General features: G+C 34.1%; 1 protein-coding gene across 30 annotated transcripts; it reads right to left on the bottom strand.

Moving 5' to 3' along the window:
* Window positions 1-5,302: 5,302 nt before the first annotated feature.
* On the bottom strand, window positions 5,303-20,256 carry LOC112031807 (putative disease resistance RPP13-like protein 1). 30 transcript variants are annotated; one of them, XR_010627867.1, is made up of 13 exons: window positions 19,774-20,256; window positions 15,352-15,420; window positions 14,727-14,953; window positions 14,459-14,572; window positions 14,197-14,351; window positions 10,208-10,348; window positions 10,007-10,064; window positions 8,442-8,498; window positions 8,250-8,358; window positions 7,962-8,062; window positions 6,470-6,547; window positions 5,657-6,023; window positions 5,303-5,550 (listed from the first exon to the last, which is right to left on the bottom strand). XR_010627867.1 is itself a non-coding variant. In XM_065770636.1 (2 exons), the coding sequence occupies exons 1-2, from the start codon at window positions 20,095-20,097 to the stop codon at window positions 17,221-17,223; spliced, it is 342 nt and encodes a 113-aa protein (XP_065626708.1). In that variant the 5' UTR covers window positions 20,098-20,256; the 3' UTR covers window positions 16,806-17,220. The 30 variants fall into 30 exon arrangements, 1 of the variants encoding a protein (XP_065626708.1); XR_010627885.1 differs by lacking the exons at window positions 14,197-14,351; window positions 19,774-20,256 and adding exons at window positions 15,738-15,822; window positions 16,267-16,796 and having other exon boundaries at window positions 15,352-15,617; XR_010627884.1 differs by lacking the exons at window positions 14,197-14,351; window positions 19,774-20,256 and adding exons at window positions 15,738-15,822; window positions 16,267-16,796 and having other exon boundaries at window positions 15,352-15,608.
* Window positions 20,257-22,547: the final 2,291 nt, after the last annotated feature.

Genomic DNA, 22,547 nt, shown 5'->3' with positions numbered 1-22,547 from the left:
GGAGAAGTGGAGAACATAGTTGTTGACTTGTAAAGGCTAGCCACATGAGGACTCTTTTAAAATAAGACAAATCAAGGGACAGATGTCTCGTAATGTTTGTAACTATTTTCTGTGGAAGAAAGTCAAGTAACAAGTTTAGGTTCCAAAAGTAAAAATCAAGAAATCGAGTGGAAGTTGATTGCTCAAAATGAAGATGAAAGAGATAGGACAGCTGATTTTAATGGGGTGGCTGAATTGCGCGTTGCGGTAGATCGCACACAATTATTAGTCTTCCAAAAGGCACATTACAATCTAACTTGTAAAGTTGTTTCCTTTTTAATAGCTGATATGACATTATCATTTAAGGCTTTTCTCGGTGGATTAATGACATTTTATAACATATAAGTTATTGGTTAACAAATTAAATGGTCTAGATTAAATCAACTCTACGTGCTTATTAAAAAAATCAACTCTACGTGGTAGTGTACTCTAAAAAGCTCTAAAAATCTTGATCTGACTAAGAAACGTGAGGCTTAGGTGTGTTTGGAAGAAAGATTTAAACTACTGTTCTCATTTTTTAAGTGCTAAAAATTGTGATTGCTATGCACTCTTGGTATAATAATCACTCTATAAGTTCAAATTTTTGTGAGTTGAAAAATAAGAGTTGTGATTCATGTCTCTAAGAAGGGGTTTCACACGCATATATACACTTTATTTTTAGGTAACAATTTTGAATGACATAGTTATAATTAATTTCAAAATCATGGGACCGACAAGATGTTGAAAAATACATAAAACACACTTTTGTTTAAAAAAAAAAAACTTATGCAAAACACTTGAGTGTGTGATTTCATTTTTTTTCAAAGAAGTTAGAAAAATATGGTATCAAACACTATTTTTTACATTATGAATACTCAAAATAAACTTTTTTTTTTAAAAAAAGAAGAAGTATATTTTACCATACTTTTTAATTCCAAATTACTACCAAACCAAACGGGTTTAGGGACTCAGACGTTATGGAGTGAATACTAAATACCTCATCACATCACACCTTAAAAAAAAATTAAAAAAAATCATTAAATAGTCATAGACTGAACTGTTTAAGAACTTGGGCTCAGGGTAAGAAGTGGGCCAATCATGAGCTTTATTTGGATCACTAGAGTTCAATAGTCCATTAAGAAAATGACTTGATGACCCATTAAATTTGGTTGACGAAGAATTGCGAGTTTTTGTAAGCTATTGCGTCTTAAATTGGAATGTTTCTATCTGTATATGGTGTTTCCTACCAACTTCTTGAATCAAATCAGAGCCATTCAATCTTTTTTTCATGGTTTATGTTTCTCCTGGCCTTGGAATCTTGTTTTTTCAATGGGAATTTGGGTATTTTATGAACCCAACGGAGTAAGAACATTTCTAAGGGAAAGAAATTGATAATAACGTTCATGAAACTTGCTTTTTTTTTTTTTTTAGGGTGGTACTTTGAGAGACAGTAATGGGACGTAGGTTACAAGTTTTGTTAGAGCTATTAAGAGTCACTATTAGTATGATGGCTAAAATTTGGGTTCTTGTTAGAGATTGTCTCACTAAGGCATAATTGAGATTAATATCTTTGTAACATAACTTCAGGGATCCCACAAGCTTTGTACATAAGAAGAGAGAGGGATGAGATTAGTGTCTTTATAAGGATAATAAGTTGGTCGAGCAATAGAGAGGTCATTTGAGAAATGGGCTGCCAAAGTGATGGCAAGAAAATAGCAACAAGTTAACAAAATTTACGATAGTTTTGATGGACTTTGTTGTCACCCTCCGATTAACTATTTTATTTTTATATTTTTAATTGAGTACAAATTTAGTTTAATCATGGACAAGGACATGTATTGGTAAAACAAAAACATCAATAACAGCAAGAGCAGTGACTGACTCATGTGCTTTGGAGTGTTCATATTATGAGTTTGATATTGTTGAATGTTTAAAAATACTTGGGATGGCCTATGGGCTTAAAATGCTTCTGTTCTCTTATCTCTTTTTCCTCAAAATTAGTTAGGTTGGGCAAGGAAGGTTCTGGATTGAGTTGTGACTAGTGAGTGTTTAAATATGGATCAGACTGTGTGATTATTGAATTTTCAATCGATTGGGTCAAGACCCGCAATATTAATATAGTGGGCTATCCTTTAGTGTTTACATTGTATAAAGCCCATTTGTTTTGCCCAGTCTAGTACAACGTTCTCCTCTTATAAACCCCATCTATGATACGAATAAGATCAATCTCAAGGATTGAATTGTCTTTTACTTAGATTTTGATATAACATATTCATTTGATTTGAAGTCGTTTAGATGTTTTAGAATAAGAAAGGTCTACATAGTGTAGAAGTTAAAAATCTCCTACGGAAATGATTAGATTACTCCATAATACTAGAAAAATACTTTAAAAATATGAAATTAGAAAAAATTAAGGATTCAAGAATTTGACTACAAATTTTGAACTCTAATTTAGTTTAACTATTTTATTGAGGAATAATGTGAATATGATGATTTAGTCCAAGTAATATCTTTCTTTTTTTTTCTTTTTTTCTTTTTTTTTTTTGTGTGAAGGGGGGCCTTAGGTTCAATGCATAAGAGAAAAAGGCTAAAAATGCATCCCTGTGCATAGGAGATAATTTTCGCTTATTGAGAGGGCATGTTGACTCACATTGTCTACTTTACAATTGTTGTTCTTTAATCAAATGCTCCAAAAATATATAATAGGGTGCATCTTTTAGCAAATTGAAATTGATTATAATTCATCATTGTATATTTAAATGGGTTAAAAGTTTGGTTAAATAATTAAATATCTTAATTTTTAAAATGACAATTCCTAATATTTCAAAATGAATTGGTCAACCAATAAGCGCAAAAGAATTTGAAAAATGTATCTAACAAAGTTTGGCTACATTTTTTTTTTTAATGGGATGACTACAAATTTAGCTGTAGTCTAAGGTTACGGTCAACAATAAGAAAATGAGTGTGTTCCTATCATGTAAATTGAACATTATAGAAATACATGTTATCTTTCTATTCCTATTGTAGCCAAACTTTGTCTGTAACTCAATACCTCCTTTTATAGCACCTTAAGGGGAAAAAAAAACCACTCAGTACCTCCTCTCCAAGAATAGCTCGAAGAGCTTCATATTGAGAAAAAGATCTAATAGTTTGCATCTGCCACTTTTGTAAACCCCATGGTTGGGAAAATGATACTTCATTAATGTTTGAATCATTCATATTTAATGTGCTTCAAATCACTTTTGGCCCTAATATTCCCTACAGTAAATTTGGAACAGTCCTCCAATTTAATTTCTTTAACCGACCATGCCATATCATCAATAACGGCCATAACGGAATTTTCCCGATGTTGAGAAAGGCAACGCCAACGCTATTTACTTTTCCCACAAGATTCATACTATTTTGAGCTATTAATATAAATCGGTTTTCATTACTAAATATATATATATATATATATATATATAAATCGGTTTTTTGGACAAGTATTTTCCTAAATATACAAGTTCCAATTATACATGTTGTAGCATTTTAATTTTTCCTAAAGAATTCAAAATTGCCAAACACCATAGAATTCAATTTCATGTATCTAATTTTCAGTTCCAACTGTAAGCTATATAATTCAACCTTCATTATATCAAGAGTCTTGCAACTCACCTAGTACATCCTAGTATTTCTAATAAAGACATCTTGTGTGCATTTGAAGAATTTGTTTCCTTTAATAAATTATGTTTATCATGAAAAAATATAATTATGCGCAATTTTTTAAAAATATTGTACTTAAAAAGTAAACAAAATAAATTATGAAAATAAGTTCATTCAGCCGAGTATTAAGTTTATCTAATAAGTTCTCAATATTGGATGGTCATGGTCCTTATAATCGTATCAAACCCTTTTTTTAAATATAAATCTAAAATTTCATTCAACAAAGCAAATAAAGAGTTTTTCCTCAAAGTATACCAAACAAATTCAAAGAGATATTACAACAAACATAAGTGCATTACTATTAACAAAGTTAACTAACTTAGCTAAAGCATGATATACTACATTTTAAAAATATTGTTATGGGATAATGATGATCGTATTGCTTGGTTGGACTTGGTGTTACTCAAACGGTATTTCCTTGGGTTAGCATTGGGAAGTAAATTCAATTTGGGTCAAGTTTTTTTAGAAACCACATTTAGGCTTCAGGTCCACTTAGAGCCCACTTTTAGAACGAACTTGTCTTCCTTTTTTGTTTTTCTTATTCAGAGATGACTATGAGCCCATTTATATTATATTTTGGAATCTTTAGAGCTCTTTATGTTTTAACCCCAAAGAATTAATACCTTGTCACACCCCAAAGAATTAAAATATGATACATCATTAAATAGTACTGATAGGCTGAATTGTTCATGAACTTGGACCAAGTCTAGGAATGAGTAATATACAAAGGGCTTTTAGTTGGATCAATGAAACTGCATGGTCTGTTAAGGGAATTGCTTGAAAGCCCATTTAAATAATATGAAATACACAACCCCAATAAAGGAAGAAATAGGAACGAGATTAGTATATTTGAGTGGTGTTTATTACACACAAACTCTTGCACACAACCATACACAAGCAAATTTTTCATTGAAAGTCACTATTTTCAATTGTGTGCAAGAGTGTGTAGGTAACAACAATTACCCATCTTTGTAAGGATAATAAACAATTGAGAGGTCTTGGAGATAGGGAGCTACCAAAGTGATGGCAAACCATAGCAAAATCTACAAGAATTTAGATGGAGTTTGTTGCCCCCCCGGCCCCCTCCAATATGAAACAAAATCTTCTATATTCAAATTTATCTCTAAAAAAAGAAATAATAAAACTTTCCAATTGGTGACAACTTTCATGCATTGCAAAACAAAATTTGTTTCAAATAAAAAATATTAGTAACTTTGTCTAAATCTAAGGATTGGAGAAAAATAGTTTGAAATTCTTACTACAAAAGATTTGAAGTTCCTTCAAAAAGACTACATATATTTGAGAAGAAAGACCCCAATATCTCACTTGCAACATCTTGCAACATAAATTGGATAACTCCATTATCGTATCTATTTTTGTAAAATAAAGTAATTTGATCTCATTATGATCTCTAAAACACATACTATTGAAATCCAAATCACTAAGAAAATTGGCACTTCCCTATAGCTATGCCTTCAAACCGCCTAGTATTTTTAAATCTTTAACTCTTATTAATTTCAAAGGAAACATTAGGCTTTCCTATGCTTTAATAAAAACTAAAAAAGAAGCCCATGAAGCTAACTGACAAGACAACTGCCAATCATCATGTATGAGCACAATATAGAATCCGTAATACATGGAACTCAAGTAGTACTAGAAATAAGTTGAATACATGATAGCATTGGAGAGTACTACAAGAGAAAACAAATTAAGTGATATTTTTGGAAGAAGCCATATCAAGCTAGGCCAATAAATTGGATCATGTGGAGCAATTGCTTGGTATACTGTTCTTAGAAGTTGCAAATATGTTGCACATTTTGCGTTTGAAACCTGTGAAAGAGTTTGCAAATATTTTTAAAATAATCATTGGTTGGAAGTCAGAATCTTATACCAAGAAACATAAATTAATTGAACAAAGCTAACAACCACTAAGCACCTTCTTGTTGGGTGGGAAAACCTACTACTCTGGTACTGATATGGGAGAGCCTCAAGACTGACTTTGATCCTTCAAGGAACAAGGCTTAAGCAATTTTGTGCTAGTAGCAAGATTTACATCTTTCTGTATTTTAGGAACCATTGTCTTGATATAAAATTCTTGACGTACAAAAGGGAATTGGGAAGCTTCTACTGGTGAGCACAGCAATGACATAAAGAGTGTTGAGACTTTTGAGCCATTTGGAGTGGAAGAGAACAACCAAAAATAGCACTTTGTCCTCAGGAGATGACTTCACATCTTCACGTCCACCACCAATTTCAAAATTTCAAATAGTTTTTGCAAGCCCATCATTGTGAGATTGTTGCATCTGGAGATCAAACTGGATTTAAAACTAGGCATATGAAATATACAAATTTTCCTTCCCTATATGGTAAATGGAATGCATCATTTTTTGCTTGAGATAAATAAACCCTGGATGATGGATTTTTAAATTCAAACATTATTGTAATCAACAAGAGAGGATTAGATCCAATGGAGCATAATATCCTAGAAATGGCTAGTAAATTTTTCTAGCAACAAAGGATGTACTCAAATTCTTCTCTATTTCTGTAATAATGACAATCAACTCAATGGTTTAAAGTATATGAGCTAATGCCATTTAGTTCCATAATCCCTTCAAAATGGATTTTGATCTTGGTCTTGACAATGTGTTGTACAGAAAGAATTAAAAGGATAGATGATGTTTAGGAATATGATTCACGAGTACCAACAAAAAAGAAAGCTAATGCTAATCCTTGTCTTTTTGGCATGTACCTGGCTGTAAAATGAAATTTTGCATTTGATAAACAACTTGGTTGTGCAACAGCAATATACTCCATGCACGTAGTGGGTCTGCAAAACCAAAGTAAGCATCCACAAATAAGAAGAATCCAAGAATTAAAGAAATGTGAAGCAATTGTTAAATACATGACAACAATCAAAGTACAATATACCAGATTGTGTAGAATATATACGTGACTGTAACATTCAATTGAGGTGGCAAGCCTACAGTTTTGTGAATGTTAGAAGCTATTGAAGATAGGATTAGCTGGCCATAGCTCTCAATATTAATCATATCATTGTCTCTGGTAATGTGTAAGTGGTATTGCATCCTCTCTTTCCGGACGACTAATGGGGCTAACATACAAACTCCAGAGGTCCTTGTCAATTAGTTCCTGAATCTTATGTTTAAGGTAATAGCAATCATAAGTCCAAATCATAAGTCCAATGTCCCCTTCCTTGCATATGGTATTTACATCGAGCATTTGGATCACAATATGTTGCTAATGGACTTGTGGGAGCCTTAGGTGGCACTGGAGTAATGAGTCCTATTGAGAGATAAAATTTGAATATTTTAAGATTATAAGAGACTGACATTAGTAACTTAGCTAGTAGAGCCAATTTCTTCCATAGAAGTTTATATTAATGTTTTGTATGTTGTGAATCAATAAATAATATATTTGCTTTTCAATATAGAGGTTTAGATTTTAAGCTACTTTGGCTAAAATTCACTCATCGGAGATGGGGTTCATGATTCTCATTGTTGAAAAAAAAGAAGAAGAAGTGAGTTGGAGTAACTAACAATAAGATCATTGTCCAAAGCCCCAATTTGCTGAGGAAACTTGGATAAGAATCTAGCCACATTTTTGCAATATATCAACAATAAATGCTGAGGTCAATGGCCATAGGAGAAAATAATGAGAATACAAATGAGTAGATCTGTGAAATATTCAATAGAAAATGAAAAAATATGTATATTTTGGTCATGGAGCACCTAGATAGATTTATATCTCTATTACAAGTAGAGTATCAACTAATTAATTCTTCCAACTACTCCCCTTTGAATCACCATGTTAGTTGCTAAACTCAAACTGTATGAAACAGATCATGGAGACAAGCCCTACATAAGCAACATTCTAAGAAGTTACTCAATTTTCACATTATTGTGATCAATGATAATTAGCAATGAATTATGATCATTATGAAGATCATAGTCAAAAGCCTCAAAGTTTCTGAGAGAACTTTTATCAGGATCTACCAAAGATATTATAAATGCACAATCCCTATGGTTCATAACAACTCCCATCCTTTCCATCATAACACCCCCCCCCCCAAAATAATAATTCAAGAACTGGATCACAACAATCCTGCTCTAAAGTTTCAACGTGTAGTTTAGAGTTTGTGAAACTCCTACCTATCCTTGACTATTTAATTAAATCTAGAAAAAAAAAAAATCAAGTTGGAAGTGCAGTGATAGATGGAGTACCAGGTTAGCTTTGGAGTGCTGCCACTATTAATACTCCTTTAACAATACTTTTTCTCCTGAATTTCCTAACTTCACTTCTCTCACCAAGCAAACAACGAGTCCTACAAAATATAAATGGAAATCAACACCTATGTGCAATAGGAACAATAGTATAATTGCAGGAAAGTCCCTTGATATTTCACATAGAAAATAATCAAGTTGTAGACATTTCAAGATCATGATTCATACTCAATTGGCTTGAATGACATGTTCTTTTAATCAAATTTTAGTGATAAAAATGAGGACCACCTGTGGCCATTCTTGCCATTGCTCTTGCGAGTCTTGTCTGGAAAAAAGGTAAACATAAGCCCCCAAGGCCAACTTGCAGCTTCAGCAAATACAGAAGCTTAGGAAACTTCTGTGTAGAAATATTGAAAGAAGGATGAGGTGGTGCAGCTACTTCTAGAAATATTGATGGGAAGATGAGGTTAAAATACTTACAGTAGGTATTAGGTGCGGTCCGTGTGGAAGGAGATGGGTAGCTTGGCTGCAGTCACCCTTGAATTTAAAAGCAAGGTAATAATTTTCAAAATCACAAACTGAAATCTAACACGGTTCCCATAAAAAAAAAAAAAAAGAAATCTAACATGGCTATTTACAGCATATTGTTGTTTGAAGAACATGTAGAATAGTGCAGCACCCCTTGAAAATAAATTAAGAAAGAAAAGTAAAGAAAATATTAAAAATCAAAGTGGATTCAGAATTGTCTTTCATTCCAAGGCATATCCCAGAAATATAGCCATCCCTACCTCCTCATGCCAATCCCATGAACATTTTAAAAGTTGAACAACAATTGCGGATAGTGTGCTGATAAATCCATAACATTCACCAAAAAACCAAGGATTATTGATAGTCAAGCAAATGCTTAATTTAGTAGTAACCAAAAATAAAAGTCAGAATTTTCTATTAATCGTTTGAAATTCCTAGGATGCCAAGTTAAAAAGTTCCACCTGAACTATATTTTGTGAAGGCTGTCAACTTGTACGGGTGCCAAGTTAAATAATTGTCTATACTTCGTCTACCACAATTGTTGTTTCATCCCTAAATAACGAACAAGCCTATTCTGCAATGGACCACAATAATGCCTCTTCCTGCAAAAGAAAAGGAGAATAAATAACAATCATTGTTTTATAGTTTATAAACAAATTATTTCAAATAAATAATAAACCAACAAATGCATCAAATCATTTATGGCTTGTTTGGAAGTTTAGAGAGGGAGGAGAGTAGAGGGAAGTAGAGGGAAGGGGAGTAGTGGGGAGGAGAGTAGAGGAGAATGATTCACCTCCACCTTATTTGGATGTTTTTAAAATTAGTAAGGGAGAAGGGAGTAATTAGCCCTTCCCCTTGTATAATTTTGTTAATATAATAAGGGTAAATTAGGTAATTTACTTGGTCAATAGTTTATGTACTCTACTCCCCCTCCAAATCTCTCCAATTTGGGGGAATTAAAATTGGGGGGCTAGAGGGAGTCCAAACCCCTTCAAACTCCTCCAAACCCCTCCCCCTCATACTTTAAAAAACTTCCAAATAAGGTAATTGTATTACTCTCCCTCCCTCTACTCTATTCCCCCTCCTTTTTTAAACATCCAAACATGCCATTAATCGGATTTTTAGAAGCCCACACGTGACCCACCTCCTCTCAAGTCTAAACCACACAAATTTTGTAAATATCTCTCCCTCTTGGCCTACTAGTTAAGGGCTCTCCCTTATTTCTTTTTCTTTCACACTTACACATCCCTCTATCTCTCTCACTCTCCCACCGGTGCATCACACCACCACTTCCTCCACCATTACTTTCCGGTGGGATTTACCGGAAAACTCCATAGCAACCTCCATTATCTCAAATTTTAAAGGTAAAATTCTTAACTATTTTGGTAGCTTTTCATGTTGTTGTAAGATTTCTTTTTAATCTAAGCTACTTGAGTGATATACACGTGATTGAGTATATGGGTTTTGATTTGGTGGACTCATTTAGAGTTCGCTCCTAGAAATATAGCCATCCCTACCTCTTCATGCCAATCCCATGAACATTTTAAAAGTTGAACAACAATTGCGGGTAGTGTGCTGATAAATCCATAACATTCACCAAAAAACCAAGGATTATTGATAGTCAAGCAAATGCTTAATTCAATAGTAACCAAAAATAAAAGTCAGAATTTTCTATTAATCGTTTGAAATTCCTAGGATGCCAAGTTAAAAAGTTCCACCTGAACTATATTTTGTGAAGGCTGTCAACTTGTACGGGTGCCAAGTTAAATAATTGTCTATACTTTGTCTACCACAATTGTTGTTTCATCCCTAAATAACGAACAAGCTTATTCTGCAATGGACCACAATAATGCCTCTTCCTGCAAAAGAAAAAGAGAATAAATAACAATCATTGTTTTATAGTTTATAAACAAATTATTTCAAATAAATAATAAACCAACAAATGCATCAAATCATTTAATCAGATTTTTAGAAGCCCACACGTGACCCACCTCCTCTCAAGTCTAAACCACACAAATTTTGTAAATATCTCTCCCTCTTGGCCGACTAGTTAAGGGCTCTCCCTTATTTCTTTTTCTTTCACACTTACACATCCCTCTATCTCTCTCACTCTCCCACCGGTGCATCACACCACCACTTCCTCCACCATTACTTTCCGGTGGGATTTACCGGAAAACTCCATAGCAACCTCCATTATCTCAAATTTTAAAGGTAAAATTCTTAACTATTTTGGTAGCTTTTCATGTTGTTGTAAGATTTCTTTTTAATCTAAGCTACTTGAGTGATATACACGTGATTGAGTATATGGGTTTTGATTTGGTGGACTCATTTGTTAAATGGTTAAGGGTTTTTATTTATTTATTTATTTATTTATTGTTTTAACAAATGGTGATCATTTGGGTTCCTTGAGCAATCATTGGGGTTGATTTTTGGAACTGTTTCTTTGCATTTTGAATGGCTTTGACATGTGTGGATGTGAGTGTAGTGTTAACTTTGAACTTTTGTTTAAGGGATGTAAGCATGTGGTTATTGCATGACAAATGTTTGATAAATTACCTCAATGAGTTATGAAATTGTATTTGCGTGAGTTTGTGGTTGTGATAATTCTTTATATGACTATTCTTTTGTATGTATTACACTTGCCTAATTTTTATTATGGCTTGATATTATTATTTAGTAACCAAAAGGAATTCATGAGACTAGCTACCTCCATTTTTTAAAGTGATGTGTGTTATTTTATCTAATGAATGCACAGTATTTGCAGTAGGGAAATAAAATGCTTTGGTTGTTTATAACCCTATGAGTTTCTTATATGCTTGTGTGGTTCCGGTTTGGGAAAGGGGTACTTCTCTTAGAATGGGCAAGCTAGGCTTTAGGGCCTTTGGTTTGATTTTAGGGGGTCGTTTCGATTTATGAAACTAGGTGTAATATTACCTTGTGATAGGCCCAATTCTTAATAGGCTTGATCCTATTGTTTCTAGGTTCCAAGATTCTTGGTGATGGACCTAGTGATTGGATTGGTTGATTACAAGGTGCCCGTTTGAGGTAAAATCAGTTGGTCTTCTAAGGTAAGTGGCTTCTTAATGGGATTTTTTAAAAGAATCATTATTGCACTTAAGTATTTTATGGTTAAACCCATTTTAGAGTGTTGTTCATAGTTTTCCTAAAAAATACTATTTGAACTATTCTGTTAATAAATTGTGGAAAACGCATGAAACATTGAAAGTGCATCATATATGATATTGTGCGTGGGGAAATGCATGAATTATTGGCATGGAAAGACAAGCGTCTTTGATCTCATCATTTGATAATGTATTTCATGTATTTATGGTGTTATTTGGAAATACTAAAAGATGTTTTATCTTAAATTGTATTAATTGGGAAGTTATACAAAATCTTTTTGACAAGGAATGATTTCGAAGAATTTGAGAATTTTGTAGAAATCTTGGCTATTGAATTATATTATGAAACTACTCGGAAGTAAAATATGTTTTTTGAATACATATAACTTATGAGCTTTTGATGTGGGTTTGCCATTGTGCTATGTTACTGGTGATTACCTAGTCTTTGTGACGATGTCTATGTGACATGTGATTGCCCTGTCTTTGTGACGATGTATTTGTGATGTGTGATTACCTGTCTTTGTGACGACAAGCCACGTTAGAGCCTCCCACTTTGCATGACGTAGGTAAATCCTTGAATGTGTGGGTAAGGTCACTGCCCATAGGGCCAAAAGACCATATGCAAAAGGGGTACTATGTGACACGTCATTCCCTATTTTCCATAAGGGAAGAGGTAAATCTTTAAGTGTGTGGGTGAGGTTAGGCAGGGCCAATAGACCACATGCAAAAGAGGTACTAGATGGTGCGTTATTCCCTGCTACCCATGGGGGGAGAGGTAAATCATTGAGAGTGTGATTGAGGCTATTGCCCATAGGGCCGATAGACCACATGCCAAAAGAGGTACATATCATGCAATTTGTTTGGGTTCTAACATGTCTATGGCACTATGATGTCTCGATGACATTTGCGTCTTTGTGGCACCTTGTCATGTGGCCTTGTTTCTGGTTTTGAAGTAGCATTGGACATTGTTTATGACTCACAGTAAACATTATGTAGTTTCATGGTTATTTTGGGAAGCTTGGACCCACATTATTTTAATCATTCTCGTCATGTATTTTATTGAAATTGATTTTGTAGAAAATAAATAGTAATTCTCAAATTATAGCATGTTTTGTGATGTGCCCGTAGTCGTTAAACTTGCATTTCCCCCACCCCATTAACTATGCTACTTACTGGACTTTAACTCATCCTACTCTCTCACAGTTTTACAAACTGGAAAGCATGGACACAGTAGTTGGGCTGCCGTGTTCGTGTCCAACACCCTCTGTCGTGGTGGCTTGTGGATATGGTAACCATGTGTTTTCATTTTTTCTGTTTTTTGTTTTTTGGTCTTGAGATAAAAAGAAACTAATTCGTTCTCTAAAGAAGAAAGAAAGAAGTGTGGCACTGTGGCTATAGATGGGGTGTAGGTGGGGAAATTAATTGGGTTTTGCCAAAAAGAAAGAAGTGTGGCTATAAATGGGGGTAGGTGGGAAAATTAATTAAGTGTTTTTTTTTTCAAAGAATGTATAGATAGATTGACACGTATCCTTGCCATACTCGTGTCTTACTTTTTCAAAAATTGCTATGTCGCCGTACTTTATCCGCACTCGTATCCGTGTAGGTGCTTCCTAGTTTACAGATCAATTAGCTATACCTCGAGTATGAAGCTTATTTATTGGGGGTGATTGGAGTACTATGAAAAATTAGGAGATTTGTGCTATAAATAGTTGGTAACTCAACTTGTTAAATTTAGAGGCCATAGCTAATCCTATTGGAGCTTAGGCTCAAGGTTTGTCAGCCCTAGGCGTGGTGGGTCTAGATTTTTTGGTTGAGGTTACGTATTCTAGGAAGGATTGTAACCTTGTGTTAATTCATATGGAGTTTTGAAATAGTTTATGTATAGGCACATGATTCAATTGTAGCATTTGTAATTGTGTTATAGAGCTTTGACTTATATTGTGGAGAGTTCAGAATGTTTACTTATCTTTATCATAAGGAAAGGGGGAAAAAATCCCTTACCATTTTTCTTAATGGTTCTTTTTCTCATGATTTGGACCTATTTGGGTTCAGGTTGTGACATAAACTTCCACAAAGCTGTGCCTTCAGACAGCTTGAAAAACCAAAAAAAAAACACCCATCTTTCTGGAGAGGACTTCATATCTTCACTTCCGCCACCAAATCCAAAGTCTCAAAGAAAGATATAGTCTTATCAAGCCCAACGCAGTGAGTTTGTTGCCTCTGATGATGAAAGTTGGATTATACTGGACATATGAATGTGTTAATATATGCCTAATGTTAAGATAAACTGAATGCCCCTCACGATCGTTTTCTGTAATGCATCCTTTTTTACTTTTTATAGATTCACTCCAAATGATGAATTTTTACGTTCAATTGTTATGAAAATTAATATGAGTTATATTTAGTGGGATAAATTTGATTATCCAATACTAAAGGTAATAAATAAATTCGACAACTAGCTAGCTAGTCTTTGCAGAACATGTGGATGAAGAAAACAGGGGATGATGAATCACTAGTCTATTCTTTTGGCTCATATGATCTCTTAATAATTGACTGATATGCAGGGGAAGTGAGTAATATTTTGCCATTTTTTTTCCTTCTTCATATGGTACCATTCCTTCAAAAATGGAAATACTCAATGATGCTCGGTAAAGAAAATGAGGTAGGCAGCCCATCTTTTGGCAGGCATTTACTTGAGCTCGATGAAGAAACTGATAATGGCATTGTTCTTTAGCTAATCCTTTATTAAGTATAAAATTTTTTCAGAACATGCATATTTATCCAAAAATAAACTTGAAAATAAATATAAATAAAATCAAACAAAAGCAGCTGAATTCAACAAAGTACCTGACTGTAAAAGAAGGGCTTGTTCCACATTGGAATTTTAGCTCATACAATGACTTCGTTGCTCATATGTATGTAAAGGATGTGAGCAATCTTGTACCACTATTTCCCTTCTTTCTTTGGTATTGTTTCAGCAATGAAGGACATACAAGTAAGAAGACAACAAATTAATAAAAAAATAATTAATGGCCTTGAAACACACATGGAACAAAATTACAGAAATTAAAATCAAATAAGAAGAATACTCAAGCAAACATTTAAGCAAACTCACATAAAAAAAGATAAAGTTCTAGAGATCACAATCATAATTGATTTCCCATAAATTGCCTTGAGGACATTCTTCCAGTCAAATATAGGAGCTGAAACTGGAGAAATAAGGCACAATTCTCTTTTCTGCTATTCAATACATCAAGGTACATATGGCAATTGAAACTTGAACTAGACAGAAGATGCTCGTAGTGTTGGCCTTAACATTTTTCCCATTTTGTGTCTAACAACCTGCATAAGAGTTGACTAAGATTTATAAATCATTTATGATTACCAGTCCAAAGTTTAAACTAATAAAAGAAAATCAATTGAAGAAATCAAACAACAAAGGGCGTATTAGTAATGACACGAGAGTGCCCTCAGATTGGCCTTAATCTGTCATAGAACAAGTACTTGAGAAATCTTGGGCCAATTCCAAAATATTAAAGAGAGAGAGAGAGAGAGAGAGAGTTCCTTTCCACAAATGAGCAGTGTGTTTCATCTGCTATTAGAAGGTAAATAAGTAGTACTATCTTTCAACTTCCCTAGTGCCTTCCTAAGATTAGTGTGCAGGTCAAATCACAATGTTATTTAAAATATATTATTTACTTAATAAAAAAATGTGACATATGTTGGAAAAAGTGCATTACCTAGGTTGATCATTCCTGGAAAAGCCTATCTTTCACACTTCAAAAGTCCAAAGTAGATATGTATTGAACCTATAATGAGGAGAGAGCAATCCGTCAAGGTGCAGCCTACTGGTAGGAGGCTTGGATGAGCTGTAGATCCAATCATCCTAGGTTTAAATCTCCACAAAAAATTCCTTTGGATTACTTGATACACAATTATGGTGGGTAGGGTTGTGTATTCGTGGTTTATTCTTCAAAGGTGAGTTCCAAGGGCCTACCTTTTTGGTCTCACATCATCACAAAAAAAGAAAAAAAGAAAAAAAAGGCAAGAGCAGATCCATTAAGAATGAGAGTAAAAAAATGAGCTTTTATAATGACTTGAAAACACATCAGATGGGAGTTCATACATGATCCAAAAGGACCAGCAGCTAGCAGTGGCATGCAATTGATAGCAGTTTTGTGGGCAGTTGTTATTGACAACTAAAAGTGACACTGCAAAAGAAAAGGCAATGAAATTAACATATATCCCCATATAAAAATAAAAATAAAAATTCTATGGTTTTTTTTTCCTCCTCTATTCAGTATACATATTGATGAGTAGTTTGAGATAGTTGTTTTTTAGTATGCCTGCCTTTTTTTTTTTTTTTTTTTTTTTTTTATCAAGAACATTTTCTTTATGGGAAGATGAATTTTCCCTAAATGCAGCATAGACATTTTTATTTCTCTCTTTTTATTGGTAATATTGTCATAAAAAAGTATATGATATATAATGGATATGGGTCAAATATTGTAATATATTGATGAAGCTATTTTTAGAGGAGTTTAAAAAAAATCTTTGAAAAGAAATACATACAAAACTTTGACCTAGCTTGATGGGTATTGATGAAATTGAGCAAATATTTAGAAGAAAAGTTAAACATTAGTGTAGAATAATACCTGTTGTCTGATCATGTCAATCAATCTCTATATAGGGGATGTGAGCAATCTTGAGCCAGTCTTTCCCTATTTCTTTTTCACACTGTTGATTCAACAAAGGGCAACCAAAGATTTGTAGCACAGAAAGAGAGGTGGGCAGGCCTTGTTCCGGTAAGCACTGGAGTTTGTCGCAGTACCAAATCGTCAAGCTTTGAAGAGAGGTGAGGTGTTGAAACCCCTTACCATTTAGTGATTTCAAATTTGGAAAACTTGAGATGCTGAAATTGGTAAGAGTAGGAGGGAGTAACGCCTCCTCAGGAAAGGACTCCAATTCTTCGTTTTTACTCCAAATTATGAAATCTCTCAGAGAGTGAAGAGCTTGCAATCCCCACTCCTTGTGACAGGAAATGAGTTTTTCACAATACTGGATTGTAAGTGTTTTTAAACTGGGGGCAAACCATCCTTGGAAATGAATCTAATTCTGGACACTTGTACAATTGCAAAGACGAAAGAGATGGGAGGAGGGTAACCATTCCTTCGGGTAGTGACTTTAACNATGTAAAATTAAGGTCAAGCAATAGTGTATGTAGGGATTGGATTAATGAATCACAAGAATAAATTGCAGTCAAGTAGTGACAGTATTCACAATATTGAAAGATAGCCCAAATAAACGTCAATTTCCAATAAGCTCCACAATTAATAAAGAGAATCAGATATTTCAAAGAATTGTTTTTTTTTTTTTTTTTTTTTTAGAATGGGTACTGAAAAAAAGCACAAATAATAAAATAACGAACTCAGGCACAAAATGGGTAGGCCAGTGGGATATGGTAGGACATGCACATAAAAAATATAAAGATAATATTTTTCAATGAGACAAAGTTGAATCCACCAAAAGAAAGTAAGAGTTGTACCCTGGTCAGTGGCCAACTAACTGCACTTGATAGTCACGTGCTTGGCTCCTTAAATGACTGGATCTTACTTGGACAAATGTACCTGTGCATGAATAATTAAAAAGCCCAATACATGCAGTGGGCTATCACAATAACAAATTTTTTTTTTTTTTTTTTTTCAATAACTTCTTTTTTTTTTTCTTTTTTTTTTTTTTTTTTTTGTAAACTAATAAAATGCGCTGCTGCCTTAAAGAGCTACAGACACGACTTAAAAGAAAACTCAAATGAAAGCTTTAAAAGAACTCAGCTACAGACTTAAAAAGAAAACAACAGAAACTAAAAGAGGCGACATAATCGGCTCGGCGATGGACGGCGATGGACGGCGGTGCTAGTGGTCGACGACTGCGGCGGCGGCGCAAGACGGGGAAGACTGTGGCGGAGTCGCAACTGCCTGTCTCGGGTCTTGCATCGGCGATGGCGTACGTCCTCAACGGCGGTGGTCAGGGGCGAAGGTGGTGTCGGCGGCAGTGGCTGATGGGTCTGCGGCTGGTGGTGGAAGGGCTGCGGTGGCTGAGGGTTGATTTGTGGGTCTCGGCTGGTGGCTATTGGGTTTGGGGTGGTGGGTGTTGATCTTGTGGGCTTCGCGGCGCTGGTGAGTGATGGGTCTCTTTTTTTTTTTTTTTTTTTTTTTTTTTTTTTTTTTGTGGGTGTGGGTTCTGTGATCAGAGGCGGGCACGGATGGTGGTCACTGGCTTGGGAGGTGTCACTGGCTTCTCTGTTGGCTTGGGATGAAAAACTCGTGTGGGGCTGCGGGATATACGCGGATTGCAGGGGCTGGTTTGGGCTTGTTCAAGATTTCATGAGGCAAATACTTGAAAGGTAATGTCATCCTTGGCTGGTTTGCTCTTTTGACGGTTTGGCTTTCACGTGGTTGTCTACGGTTGTATTGAATGGATCGGAAGTTTGCTCTGATACCAAAACTGACGTAGGACAACCACAAAAATAATAGAATAAGAGATAAAACTAGGACAGCACCTAGGTGCTTGGAGTCAGCACCAAGCAAACTGGAGTCGGCACCAGTAAAAGAAAAACACGTTTTTTTAATAATCATAAAACTGTCTTACAATAATCCCAAAAAGTGTTTAAATAGCTAACATAAAGAAACCCTAAAGAAACCCTAATAATTAAATATTTGGGCTTGCTGAGACTCAAGCCCAATGACTAATAGGCCCTAGCCATAAGGCCACAGGTTGGGCCATCTTCTTTCTCCTATACGTGCTGTAATTGGGGGCTTGTATCTTGTGTCCGCACCAAATGTTCTCAAGCCTTTAGCCTCAAAAGGGATCTCAAATTTCTTAGAGGCATCAATGTTGGCTCTATAATATGACAAATGACGTGTCTTTTTTGTTACTCCATTGGGCTCATCATTCTCCAACCTCAAACAGAATTCCCCAGATATAGATTTTGCCAAGTCATTAATAAGATCATGCATCAAGAAATTTGATTTAGACTTATTTGATTGTTGGAAAAATGACCTTGATACTAGATCATTAAAGTATTCATCACCTATTTCTTCAGGTTCCATACTCCTATCTTCTTTGGGTTGCTGCAATAAACCTTCTGCCATCCATAACAAGATCAACTCTTCCTTTTTAAATTCATGATCTTTTGGGAAAATTGAGCAGTAAGCAAAACATCGCTTCAAATGCGATGAAAGGTAATGATAGCTCAATCTTAAAGCTGGGAGGATATTAGTTTTAGCTTCTGGTAAATCCCATATATGACTCTTCAAAATCTTTTTCCAATGTGTTAGGTTTTGATTCGAACGCAACGAACCCCCAACTGTTTTTATAGCTAAAGGTAGGCCTCTACACTTTTTGACAATTTGTTTGCCAATTACCTCTAGGTCTGCACAAAACTTTCCATTTCCAAATGCATGTTGTACAAATAAATCCCAACTCTTGTCATTTGACAATTCCTTTAGACAATGATGAGTTGGTACCGTGCATAACTTTGATGCAACTCTTTCACTCCGTGTGGTAACAATGATCTTTACCTCTTGTGCCCCACATTTAAAGACTTTAAGAAACTCATCCCACTCATTATAATTCTCATTCCACACATCATCTAAAACAAGAAAAAATTTCTTCCCTGCCAAAGTCTTTCTAATTTCAATTTGCAATGAATTTAGGTTTTGAAAGTCATTAGCGGACCTGACCTCCTCAAGAATAGTTTTAAATATTTTAAAACTATCAAAATTCACTGAAATGCAAACCCATGCTTTGAGGTCAAATCTCTCGTTTACTCTACTATCATTATATATAAGCCGAGCGAGAGTTGTTTTGCCAATACCACCCATACCCTTTATGGGCACAACACATATCTCATCGCTACTTGCATCATCTGATTGCCACAACTCAAATATCGCTTCTTTATCCATATCTCTACCCAACACATCACATTTTTCTTGGCAAGAAGTTGTTGTTCGTGATGATGATAATGGTACCCCACTAGCAACCTCTTTCAGACGGAGGACACCTATTTGTTCAATTATAATTTTTAATTTTGCAAGAACCTTTTCTAGCTTAGATGGTATCCCTTCGTCAAATGAAATAAAAGCAGTGATGGAATTCCATACCTTACTAGTGCCGGTTTGAGATTTTGCTCGTAAATTATATTGCAAGTCTTCATAGGCAATCTCATCGAGAAGGTCTTCTGCATCATGAACAGCATCATTAAGCTCGTCCAGCCACTCTTTCACTGCTGGGTTTGTAATTTGCTTCTCCTCCGCATCAACGAGCACCGCATTAGCAGACAGCAGGAACATTTTCAACTTTTGTAGTGATTCATCATTGAGTTTCCTTTCCATGAAATAGTTGACCACGCCAGAAGAAGCTATTCTTTCAAATACTGCGTGAAAGATTGCAGAGAGAGCTGCTTCTACCACCACGGTCTCAGCCATGCTTTATTCCTAGCGAAAGGCGTGAGTGGTGAAAGCCAAGGCAAGAGAATGCAAAAAAGGGAACCACAAGAGATCGAGAGAGAATGTTTTCTGTGAAAGTGTTCTGCAACTCTTAAAATACATGCTCCCTTTCAAAATACTTTTTATTTGGTTGAACTTTCAAAATACTTATTCACGTTTAAGGAATTTTCCCCTTTTTAGTGTTTAAAACGTTTAGAAAAATTCATAGATTTATCTATTTTAACATAAAAATATACTTTTTTATTTTTATTTTACATACTTATTTTTCAAAATACCCTATATCATATTATTTATTTTACACTACATTTTATTAAATTTTTTTGATTTTTAAAATTGTTTTTCTTTTTTCACACACAATAATCATCATCCATTTTCTTCCTTCATCCTTGAAATATGTAAAGAAAGAATAAAAAACTAAATTCAAAATGAATAAATTTACATAGTATAACAACTATGTATTTTTATACAATTTTACATAATTCGATGTGGGTGAATTTTAGACTTGGCTGGTACAACATTGTACACATTTTGTGTTATCTACCATATAAATTTACTTTGCTAGTATAATGTAAACATAAAAAAAAGTTTTTTGATTTATCATTTAACTTGTGTATTAGATGCATGTATCATCTCTATGTAGACTATTAAAAAAGTCCTTAGCATCTTTCTCACGTCTCTCACGGTGTGCTGTGATAGAGATGATACCATTAAAAGTCAATCTCCGTCTCTGGAAAATTTTCCAAGATATTTCCTATCTTTCACAAGTTTCTTTTATCTCTAGAAGCTTAGTGAAGGACTGTTGGTAAGAGAATGGACTGTTTAAGGTCAGTGCTGTGCTCATTTGGTGTGTGAAACAAAGAAAGTCTTCCGAGTTCGACTATCACTGCCTAGATGACCAAAGCCAGTAAAGTCAAATGAATATTCTAAAGTATCATAACAATTTCTCACCTAGTATCCAATGGGAAATGATTCGTAACTAGTTAGTTATAATATGTCATATAAGATAGTTGCAGAAAATAATGTGATAAATGTTGTGATATTTGAATAGAGAAATGCTATAATCATAATATGTTCACAATATTTTCACGACAACTCCTAAATAACAATTTAATACCAAATGTAAATTGTAGAAAAAAAAAATTAATTGTGGTAAATTCAAACCAATATCAACTTATCAACTATAATATTTATAAAAATATTGTAAAGGTAATATGGCAGTAGCAAATATCACATCCACGTCATTTTCATGAAAATGCAGCAAGCTATTACTGTTCGGTAACAATGCCTACCAGATAAGATATTTAACACTTTCCATATGTGCCCTGCCACCTCACCCGTATGGCCCACCAAAATTTCGCATCAGTATTGTTTCTTGCTTTGCTGGGTAGCTCACCATTTACTTTATCAGTGATTTTCTTTTTTTCTTTTCTTAAAGAATGATGCTGTTTTTTTTTTTTTTTCTCAGTAAACTATAACACTTTTCAGTCCGATATCCCATGCCAGTCTCAAGCCATGTAGCTCAGCAGCAAAAGAGTCCTCAATGTGTTCACCTCGGGCCTTCAAAAGATTCACAATAGTGATTATATTTTAGTAAAAAAGAAAAACTATTTTACTTTTACAGAATTAAAAAATTATATGCTATCAGATAAACTAAAGCTAAATATTTTATAACTATAGTAAACTGGTATAAATACCAATTGACTATAACAATTTGTTAAAAATAAAATACAATATTTTATTGAGATTATACCTCTTCTTTTAATTAAAAAATTCAAATTCTCTCTTTTTCTTTATTATTTTAAGAAGTTGTTTATATTATTTTAAATGAAGTGACAAAAAAAAATAGAACATTTGATATTGGATATATTGTAAAGTGAGGTAGTAAAATAAATAGAATAGTTTTTTTTGAGGTGCTAAAAGTTAAAATTTTTAGCACTACCACTATGAATGCTCCAACTTCAAAAAAAAAATTCCTAACCAGCCTAGTATTAAAAAAACATTATTTTGTTTTTTTTTTTTTTCCTTTGTTGGTAAATGATTGCATCTTAATGTATTTAGAAATAACAATTTTGAGTATTTATATTTTTTAATACTATATGAATGCTGATTTGGAGTTTTTTTTTTTCTTTATACTCTGACCTCTGCTAACTTAAGATCCTGGGTCCGTCCCTAGGTCATTGTTCCTTTTCTAAGAAGCACAATAATTGAAAATTTGACATAAGAAATGGCTCTTTCTTTTGTAGTTGTGCTATCAGTTATGGTGGTTCCTAACTACTTTCTACCAACTACAATAAAGTGAGTGAAAGATGTAATTTCTCTAGTTAATTGAGTTTATTTTTATAGGTTCTAGTTAACTCAACTAATAAAGTTCAAGATGGTTGAATAAGAGATTTAGGATTTAATCCTCGCCTACACCAAAAACCGACTGA

The sequence above is a fragment of the Quercus suber genome, unplaced genomic scaffold (genome assembly GCF_002906115.3).
Source record: "Quercus suber isolate HL8 unplaced genomic scaffold, Cork oak 2.0 scaffold_34, whole genome shotgun sequence".
Classification (NCBI taxonomy): domain Eukaryota; kingdom Viridiplantae; phylum Streptophyta; class Magnoliopsida; order Fagales; family Fagaceae; genus Quercus; species Quercus suber.
The sequence above is the reverse complement of the archived record's forward strand: the minus strand, read 5'-3'. Positions and strand labels throughout refer to the sequence as shown.

Bases quoted from the DNA above. Each gene is read 5' to 3' on its own strand.
- LOC112031807 (XM_065770636.1), bottom strand. From the start codon at position 20,097: ATGGCTGAGACCGTGGTGGTAGAAGCAGCTCTCTCTGCAATCTTTCAC.